The sequence below is a fragment of the Charadrius vociferus genome, unplaced genomic scaffold (genome assembly GCF_000708025.1).
Source record: "Charadrius vociferus isolate BGI_N301 unplaced genomic scaffold, ASM70802v2 scaffold838, whole genome shotgun sequence".
Classification (NCBI taxonomy): Eukaryota; Metazoa; Chordata; class Aves; order Charadriiformes; family Charadriidae; genus Charadrius; species Charadrius vociferus.
In genome coordinates, this window is record NW_009649487.1 from 391692 (window position 1) to 402013 (window position 10322).

At 41.4% G+C, this 10322-nt stretch overlaps 1 protein-coding gene across 1 annotated transcript in view; it reads left to right on the plus strand.

Moving 5' to 3' along the window:
- The window catches only part of UBR4 (ubiquitin protein ligase E3 component n-recognin 4), a 79636-nt gene that overhangs the window by 1232 nt on the left and 68082 nt on the right, over positions 1-10322 (plus strand). Inside the window, 14 exon segments of the mRNA XM_009889995.1 lie at positions 1723-1804; positions 4040-4137; positions 4857-4960; positions 5680-5809; positions 5914-6053; positions 6398-6500; positions 7000-7141; positions 7300-7424; positions 8147-8271; positions 8524-8583; positions 8711-8901; positions 9143-9242; positions 9332-9469; positions 9958-10075. Of these exon segments, the coding sequence (XP_009888297.1) occupies positions 1723-1804; positions 4040-4137; positions 4857-4960; positions 5680-5809; positions 5914-6053; positions 6398-6500; positions 7000-7141; positions 7300-7424; positions 8147-8271; positions 8524-8583; positions 8711-8901; positions 9143-9242; positions 9332-9469; positions 9958-10075 (1656 nt within the window).

The window sequence follows — 10322 nt, forward strand, 5'->3', positions numbered from 1 at the left end:
GGGGCGGGGGGCCGGCGCCTGCTGGGGCTGCCGGGGAAAAAGGGAGCCCCGAGCAGCGTCCAGGGAGTTACTCACGCCCAACCTCCTCCCGCTTTCCTGGGGACTGGGAGGCTCTCGGGGTGGTGCCCTTGGGACCTAATAAGCGGGGATGAGGATGCGCGCCCGGCTCTTGGCGTTGGCTGCCGCTCGGCCACGGCAAAAGCACCTTTGACAGTTCCCCCGCGGAGAGGCTTCGGGACTGTTGTTGCGTTTTTGCTTTTGTTGAAGTGTGTTAGGTTTGTGCAGGCTGTGCTGTGAAAATTATGCTCCGCCTGGGTTATCCCCTCTGGTGACAGACTCCTGCGGGGGGGCTTTGGGTGGTATTGACTTCCTTTTAGGTTTCTACCGGTAAATCCTGCTCACATTTTGAGGAGAAATAAAGCTGAAGCAAATCAAGTCTGCCTTTTCTTAACCAGAAAGGTTAGACTCGGAGCATGAGAGCAGTTGTTGGAGCTATTTAACTTAACTTACAGCTTATTTTGTGATCTAAAACACTAGGTATGAATGCCACAATGTTATGCTCAGTTACAGAGATATAACCCTGACCACAGTAAGTTGGTAGGAAACAAAAAATAAACACTGTGCTAAGGAAAATAATAAAATAAAGCCTTGTGGTATTTTGCTTAATAGAGGATGGCTGAGCATACAAACAACAGATGCTTCACATGTGTGTTCTGTGCCTGTATACATATAGTAGTGATTCACCTAAAAACCTGCATATACTTAATATGTATGTGATTTGGGCAGTTCTTAAGTTAATCTTTCTTTTAGGGACCATTTCAGCTTTGCTTTTCCTTGTGGAGCTCTGCTGTCAGTGGGCCTAAAGTTCATTATTGGAGTGTTTCAGCAGAAGAATGTCACAGAAACACTTAAGTGTATGCACTTGACTTTGGGGAGAGGTCTGTTTCCTCCATAAGTGAGAACGATGGTTCCATTTTCCACTTGAGACAGCAGTTTGTTGTCTTTAAGTTGCGCTGCCCTGAGGTTTGAGTTGTGTGCCTGATGCTTACAGCATTTCAGAGCCGGCAGGCTTTAATGTGAGCGCAAGGCCTGTGGAGTCGTGCAGGACGGTATCTTTTATTTCATGCCTTGATATAACATGTGGCAAATCACAGAGGAAAAAATATAGCTGGTTTGTATTTGCAACTATACTCTTCTATTCTGAACAAATAGTTTATCTTTAGATTTCTAATCGAAAATATTTTATCTGCTCAACTTACTTTGAGAAGATGATTGTTAGCTCCTGTAGTGCTACTGTTGGTTGACACCATCCACAAAGTGGCTGCATTTCCCCTTAAATAAATGTGGTGCAATGACAGCAAAATCACTAACGTTATTCTTTTAAAAGTAAGTTAATAAACTGCTTTTCCTGACAACTCTTATGTTTCATTTTTAAGTTTAAGCATCATTGAGTTACTGGGATTTCTCTATTAGCATGTGTATTCAAGAATTGATAGGCTAAAGCCTCTTATTGGACATAAATTTTGGAAATGCTGACTTGGAATGACGCAACTGTGTGGGAACACAGTTTACAAAGTCTGTGATGGTCAAATGAGGCTGGTTTTCGGGGAAGGGTTTTCAATAGGGGGAGAACTCCTGCACCTGCTGCTGTGCCTTTTCAAGGAAGAGGCTGCTTTTGTGCCTGCTGCCTTACATAAAGGGTCTATTTCGGGCCTGTTGAAGATTTGGAAGCAGAACTGAGAAAGGAGGTGGTATTTGTTGCCGATGTTATATTTGATATTGACACAGAGGCTTCTCGCTTAGGGTGAGTAATGAGTTTCCCTGGGAAGCAAAAGTTATTTAAGCAGTAGATCACAATACAATAGTTGAAAGTTATTACTAAATCTCACTGTATATGCAAAATAACACTCTGGAACATCACAGATTAAACTGTTATCTTTTATTTATGTTTATTTGCGAGGATTTAATGATTAGTTGACAGATGCCTTCCACTTTTCACTGCCATAACAAGTCCATGACTTGTTTTAATAAGGCTCAAGCCTCTTCTTGTCTAATCCAGATGAATTTCCCTATCTTGTTCTGATTTCTGAGCCTTTGTGTTCTTATACCTTGTTGGTATTGTGTCTTACACAGATTGACCTATACAGCAGAAGGGTAATTGAAGGAGGAGCTGCCAATTTCTCCTGTACTCTATTACTCCCAAATTGTTCTCATTTATTCTCTTAAAATACATTGCATATACCTACTGCTGCTGATTTATAGTTGGGCATAAAGAGGTAGGTGAGGAAAATTAGTGTCTGAATATAAGGGAGCACAAATTTTTTGCATATTCAGTCCCTGGGCTCATTACCCATCGGTGCACTTCTGGCAGGGGACGGTGAGGTGAAGCCTCGTGAGCAGTACTTTGGATCTCGGTTATGTTACGCTGCTGAATATGTTAAAGTAAAGCCTTTCTCTTCATAACAGCTACTTTTCCATTTCAGCTTTTTAGATAGACTAAATTAAAAAAATAATCTCGGAACTAGGAAATCAAAGCTACAAAGCTGTTGAGTATTTCCCGCTGTTCATTTTTCTGGAGAATTGATATATTCTAGAGTTTCTTATGTTTCAGCCACATCTTCCGTTATGACTGGAAACCAGGACTTAGACTAGAAAAAGGGAAGGTGACTGGGCATAAATTGGGTGCCGTTCAGGTCAGCAGGGAATGGTGCGTCCTCTTCTTCCTCCCACCCTGCCAAAGCTGGCATCGTCATGTGCAGGGGAGTGAGGGGGATACGTGGGTTCATTTTGCCGTACTCTGCAGCAGGGCTAGTCATTGCTGAACTTGAGAAATCATCGTTTCAGTTGGGTATAGCGTGCTGCAATAGGCTGACACCCTCTGCTCCCCACCTCCCCTCCAGGAATAAGCTCTGTTGCCAGAGGTGGAGAAGGCTGTGTTTTTAGAGATAAAGTTAAAGTGGCTCGGGAAGTTGAGTTGTATAATCTGTTCTTCCAACTTGCTCATTCACATCACTGAGTGAAAATGTGAAATAAATTAATGTAATCATTTAATAGGCAGATACCTGCATCCCTCAATTTTGTTGCAGGAAGAATGAAGGGCAGAACGAGCTATGGAGGCAGAGCTGTGTTTCTGTTCTTGAGGTGGTTGCCTTCAGGTTTCTGTGCAAATGGGCTGTGGTGTGACACTATTGCAGCAGCCTTTAGCGTGTCGCTTCTGAGCATAAATAAATGTTCTCCGTGGCCAGCAAACCTCACCGAGAAACCTCAGAGACTTGACTTTCAGTGTGTTGATGCGTATGTTGCTTTACAATTTTTACTTTTGGTTTGAGTTGGCATTAAATTTTAACTCGCTCTGAGCTTTGCGTTGATTTGTGTGTGGGGCAGAATGATGCAGATCTCCGAAATGGCAAGTCTCTACCCATGAGGCTGATTACAGTGGAGGTATTTTTCTCCTCTGTGTGTTACCTGCCAAAACTCTGCTCCCCGGTTTGTTGCAGACACTGCTGTTGTGTATTTGTTGTTATTATGCAATTGCTCGTTTTGATCCTTCTGTTTTGCAGAATTGCACAAACTCCAGTTGACTCCGTGCCTCGACAGAAAGGGAATGCCTGTGCTTCAGTCCTGGCAAATCCTCCCTGGCATTAGCTGAACAAACAGTCCAAACTTTATGGGCAGCTGAGCTTAGAATAACTTAAAGATTAATGAATCTCTGACTTGAGAGAGTGATTGTTAAAGAGGCTATCCTGTTGATGGTGTAAAGGAGAAACATTTGCAGTATTGGAATTATTTCCTTAAATTTCCTATGTGGATAGTGATGCTGACGCTGTGATTTGTCTGCTGCTGGAGGACTCAGTCCTGTGGGCACAGGAGATGGGACACAAGGGAGAGGATTCTGTCCTCAAAACTTTGATTTGGAAAGAACATGTGATTTTAATGATCTTGTCGTACACCCGTTAATAGATGTAACATATTCTGAGTGTTATGTGGTGCCGCTATCGTGCTGTATACAATTGACATATCTCCTGTTCTCCTATTGCAGTGAATCTGAAATCCTGCACCATGACAAACAATATGAGCCTTTTTACTCTTCCTTTGTTGCACTTTCTACACATTACATCACTACTGTGTGTGGTCTAAGTAAGTGTTCCCTCTCCTTTCCTTCTCTTGCTCTTACGTTATGACTAAGATATAGTAAAGATAAACTAGAACTGTTGTCATTTTGGTATTTGTCTCCAGCCCTCTTTCTGAATCAGACTTTAAGGGAGAGGCGAGGATTGCCAGCTTTTATACTGGCAGAAAGTCACTTCAGATGGAAAGGGAAACTTGTCCATAGGAGTGTTTGTCCACCAGCTACTTGGCCGTGTTAACTTTTTGGTTGCTTATTCATTGGCCTGACTTCATTTAGGGAAAATAATTTGGGGTCAAATGAAGTGTTTAAATCCATTTTCAGGATTTTCAGATTATTCTTTTGCAGTTTTGTTACTAAGTGGGAATAATGATCAAAATATTGTGACTCAAAGTATTTTATATTATTTTTGCTGACAGAATTGGGCAATTTCAGCAACAAAGTGGTTTTCATCAAGTTGTTTCATGTTCTTCAGTATTAAATAATGTTGCTGGGCAAGCCATTGTATCTGTCTAAATTGCCTTGTCTGGGTAGAAGGTGTTATCCTTGCTTTACTGACATTTCTTGGTGTACATTTTAATGAGACTGAATTTATATTGCATCGTTGTGTTAGGCATGATAGATAGTGTATATGTGCATGTTGCATAGCATTGTTTTATCGACAGCGTTAAGCACATCTTACATTGAATTATTTAAAGACAGAGTGATGCAAGCGTCTGCTATTTTTCAGTACCAAGAAACCAATTGCAATCAGTGGCAGCTGCTTGTAAAGTCCTGATTGAATTCTCACTGTTGCGTCTTGAGAACCCAGATGAAGCATGTGCTGTTTCACAGGTGAGCATGGGTTTTGACTGTGTGGGCAAACCCGAGTGTGAAAACAGACGTTGGCCACTGATTCCAAAGTATTTACTCTAATGTTACCTAAAACAAAATTACGGAAGTTCTTAAAGTATTTAAGATCTAGTGCTTCGGTAGGGAGTGATACGTGCTGGATCTTCGCTCTGTGTTCTTTACTCAGAATTTCAGCTTGTGAGCAAGCCAAAATAAAGGTGGCTTGAAGCCTTGCTTAAGCAGATCTCAGTTAAATCTGTTGCGGTTTCCTATGGTCTGATTTGGTTTTGTTTAACAACCTGGATCAAAATTGTTCTGTTGCCTGTTTGTTGAGGTTTTTAAAGATGGGGTTTTCCCCAGTTGTATTTTAGTCCTCTAGGAAGAGCTCAAATCTATTTTGAAGAGGAAAGGCATGTGAAAAGTGTTCACATAGCGTAGCTTTTGATAGGGCCAGCTTTAAGCCTTAGTGTGTCACAGGAGGGAGAGCTTTTCCAGATACTTTTCCATAACAAGCACGTGGGACAGTGTTAGCGACCTGAATGATCTGCAGTTAGTAAGCTGTCATGATCTTTGGTATTAGATCAGAGTGGATTTGAGATGTTGCAGTAGCCTTACTAGCTAAAGTTGCGGTACTCTTAATGCAGCTGCTTAGACTAAATGGTATTGAGGAATAATTGGAATGAAGGGAGTTTAAACTGTACTTGATGTCTTTTTCTTTGTAGAAACACCTCATTCTGCTGATAAAGGGGCTGTGCACGGGCTGTAGCCGCCTAGATCGAACGGAAATTATCACCTTCACAGCAATGATGAAATCGGCCAAGCTGCCTCAGACTGTCAAAACCCTCTCTGATGGTAGGTGTTTTAATTTATGGCTATACCACTGCGGCACTTGACTTAGGCAGAGAAAATACTATAGTTTTGATGTATGAAATGCTGTTTTGCTGTTTCCCCTGCAGTAGAGGACCAGAAGGAGCTGGCCTCCCCCGTGAGCCCAGAACTAAGACAGAAAGAAGTGCAGATGAACTTCCTCAATCAGCTGACATCAGTATTTAACCCTAGAGCCTCGTCATCACCATCTATCACGGCAGAGACACAGGTGAACAAACAGCCCTAGAATAGAAGCAGTCTGAATTTTAGCATTAATAACATTGGTGCAGGCAAGGACAGAGGGCAGTAAATGGTAGTTTTTTAATACACGTGTAAAGAAAACCTTTCTTAAGTATTTAAATCCTACTTGCATGTTGATGAATGGCAAACAACAAAATACTGTTTGCATTGTATTGGCAACAGTAGTTTTGTTCAGTGATAGCTAATGTTCAGTGATATTCATAGCTCTTTTGAGTTCTGCTGCTGATGCACCTTGCTCCTGTGTAGAGACTTACTGCAATACTGCGTATTTTTAATGCTGCCATGATATATTTAGTATGTGCTTGCTTTTAGGTGGAAGGAGAGAGTGAGGATCAAGGTTCCACAGATCAAACCTCTGCGGCAAAGACGAAAAGCATATTCATTGCTCAGAATGTAGCCAGCCTACAAGAACTTGGTGAGAATCAGCTTTTTAGCATTGGGGGAAAATATACTAGAGCAAATGACTTTCCAGTGTTACACCTTTCAGCTCTGAATGGGAAGAAACTTTTTGACCTGAAGCATTTGTTCTGTAGGACTGACTCAGTTGCATGCTGATGTTACCAAGGCAGGTTCTGGCTGTAATGTAGTTTTCTTCATTGCAAAGGAGATGAGCTCAGTGTATTTGTGTGCACTAGGTTTGTTTTGGGGGGTGGGCGGGATGGATGGATTAACTGAGCAGGTGTGAACTAGACCTGGTGTGCCACATAACTTTTGACACCCATTACGAGTACTGGCTGAAAACTTCACCATCTGCTTTGTGTGTTGTAAAGTAGTCTTTTTCCTATTACCTCATCTATGATGGTATTTTCTCACCACAAAGAATAATTAAGTTAATTGCTGATGACCGTTAGATCTGTTCTGCCTAGAAGCTCCCATGGACCAGTAAAAATAACCCTGCTATTTTTGTTTGGTAGGTGGCTCTGAAAAACTGCTGAGGGTGTGCCTGAACCTCCCATACTTTTTGCGATACATAAATCGATTTCAGGATGCAGTGTCAGCCAACTCTTTTTTTATTATGCCAGCCACAGTGGCAGATGCCACTGCTGTTCGCAATGGGTAAGAGTCTGTTGTCGCTCTTCTTTGGTGGTTGCTGGGTACACTCTATGAGAGAAAATAACTGTGCTGGCTATGCAGTATCAGTTACTGTGCTGCTCCTGTGAGCTGTCTGGTGTGTACATTGCATTGCTGAACCTTGACGTGTGTCGTTACTGTAGATTTCATTCGCTGGTGATAGATGTGACCATGGCACTGGATACTCTGTCTCTGCCTGTATTGGAGCCCCTGACACCCACGCGTCTCCAAGATGTGACTGTTCTTGCTCTCAGCTGTCTCTATGCAGGTGAATGGATTTTCTATATTTTATCTGGAGCTTTAAGTCACTCTCGCTTTTGCTCTGCGTGGTTACCTGCACTTTTGAGGCTCAGCCCACAAGTAACCTTTATTTCTCATGAGTTTGGAAAGTATGCAGAATACTGCATGGTATGGTGACTGGCTTAATATGAAAATTGTTATAGTGACACTGAAATTCTGATGTATTCTTCAAATGTTCTTGTCAGTATTTGAAAGACTGAGTGACTCAACATCTTCTCAATAGCCTGTAATTTCCTCTCTTTTCTTTTTTATTCTCGGAGCATAATTTTGCAATGCCTATGGCTTCAGTTTAATTGGTTATACCTCCAAATAAACCTTGTTTCCCAGGGGTGGTGTAAGTACACCAGAATCCTGGGTCGTTAATTGGTATGGGTAAGATTTTAAAGACATATGGCAGTCGAGTATGAAGATTGCCTTAAAAATGGTATTTCAGTTTTAATGGTATATCAATTACATGGTAAAACATTTCCTCCTTTAATGGTTCTCAAGCGTTTCTGTAGGACAAAACTTGCCTCTTTTGGGGGTACTTCAGAAAGAATTTTTAATCTGTGAGCTGTAATACTGAGTATTCCCAGCTCCGTCGAGTTTATGGGCATGTTTGATACCGCTTGTTTTAATGTGCTAAGTAGGAACATTGAGTCCTGAGATTGGCTCTTAATAAGAATTTTACCTCCACTTGTTTTCAATCAGGTGTGAGTGTGGCAACTTGCATGGCCATCCTACATGTGGGTAGCACTCAACAGGTACGAACTGGGTCAACAAGTTCCAAAGAAGAGGATTATGAAAATGATGCTGCTACTATTGTACAGAAATGTGTAAGTAGATGAGAGAGCATGTTTGTTGTTTTCATTCTCGGCAAGTGAAGCGCTTAGAAATTGTATTTATTTGGATTGCAATACGTAGCTATTATTTCTAGGCATTAGACTTGCTGATAAAGGAAGTAATGAGGTGGCTAATTGTAGAGAGCAAAATACAGTTGTATTTGGAGTTTTAAAAGTGTATGTGGTGGTTTGTATATTGCCCAGTGGAGCGCTTAAACATTACTGTGCTTTTGGATTTATTTGCAGCTTGAAATCTATGAAATGATTGGACAAGCCATCAGCAATTCACGCCGTGCAGGGGGTGAGGTAAGATTTGCGTCTCGGGAAGCTTTTTCACAGTTTTTGTGCTGGCATATTTTGACGTTTGGATTGACACTATTTTGTCTTTTTGGTGCTTTTTTTTTTCCCCACCCCTTCTCTTTTGGGATGATAGCATTATCAGAATTTCCAGCTGCTCGGGGCTTGGTGTTTGCTAAACAGCCTCTTCCTCATCTTGAACCTCAGCCCCACGGCCTTGGCTGATAAGGGAAAGGAGAAGGATCCATTGGCTGCTCTTCGCGTCAGAGACATTATTGCTCGTACTAAGGAGGGCGTTGGGTCTCCCAAACTAGGACCTGGGAAAGGGTATGTAAATACCCCACTGAAGTAGTCATTGTCCATGTATGTAAGGATGCCCAGCAGGCAGCTACTCCAGAGTCTTGTTGGTCTCTTGAAATTTCATCTCCATTTGTAATTCAAGTCTTGATTCTTGGAGAGAAGTCACCTTCTTCACTTTAGCCAAGCAGTTTCCTCACTCAATTGAATGTATATATTTTTTTTTTTATTTTCTCCCTGAAATTACATTGTATCCTGTATGTTTCTGTAGGCATCAAGGGTTTGGTGTCCTGTCAGTGGTGCTAGCAAATCATGCTATCAAATTGCTGTCATCGCTCTTTCAAGATCTGCAAGTGGAGGCATTGCACAAGGTATGTAGGTAGCATGTACGTTCTTGTGAAACATGTTGCCTTCTCCACTGAAACAAACTTTAAATTCTCTTTTCAATGCTGTCCTCCAGGGCTGGGAGAGTGATGGTCCGCCAGCAGTGCTGGATATCATGGCTCAAAGCACATCCATCCAGAGAATTCAGCGGCTGATAGATTCTGTACCGCTCACTAATTTGCTGCTGACTTTGCTGTCTACTTCTTACAGAAAGGTGGGAACTGGCATACAGCTAGAGAACTTCTGTAGCTGAACCACTCCTACTGAGTGTCATCCCCATGGAAAATTCTCGTTTTACAAACTGTGACTATGCTAAGAAGAATTTAAAATTCAACTGGGGCCTCTCTCTTTCCTCTTTTCAGAGGTGTAAAGTTGACAAACTTGTTCTAATAACATTTTTTTTGTAAGCTCAGTGGTATTTGTGAGTTTAGTGAGAAGATGAAAAGTCTGTATTCAAAAAGGATGATTTTATGTTAAAGCTGTTACTTGAAGTGTTGCTTACATGCTTGGCATAGATGATTTATTTTCAAGCATCCTGCATAATTTCAAGTACAACTTAAGGGTGAGAAGCCTTAGAAAACTGTTAATAAATTAATTGAGTTGAATTTGCTAGTTGAAAATTAAAAAGCCTTAGATGTTTCAGTTTTCAAATTCTTATCTTTCATAATCCTAAAATTTAACTTGTTCTGCTGTTTTTCTAAGGCTTGTGTCTTGCAGCGTCAGAGAAAGGGTTCCATGAGCAGTGATGCAAGTGCCTCCACTGATTCTAATACTTACTATGAGGATGATTTTAGCAGCACCGAGGAGGACAGTAGCCAAGGTAATAGAGTTTGCAGCAAGTAACTTAAGTCAGGATTTTACGCTGTCTTTCAGATTTAGCGGAAACCTGGCTACTGGGCTTTTGCCTTTTTGGACTGGAATGTCATATAATGCTGAAAATATGAAACTGTTCATAAGATCTGTTTGGCAGAAGTAATACTGACTGTACTCTTATGTAAACTAAAGCCAGAGCGGCTGGGATTTGGGGGAATTTCCTTAAGAGGAGAGTGGAAATAATTTTTTCTTGT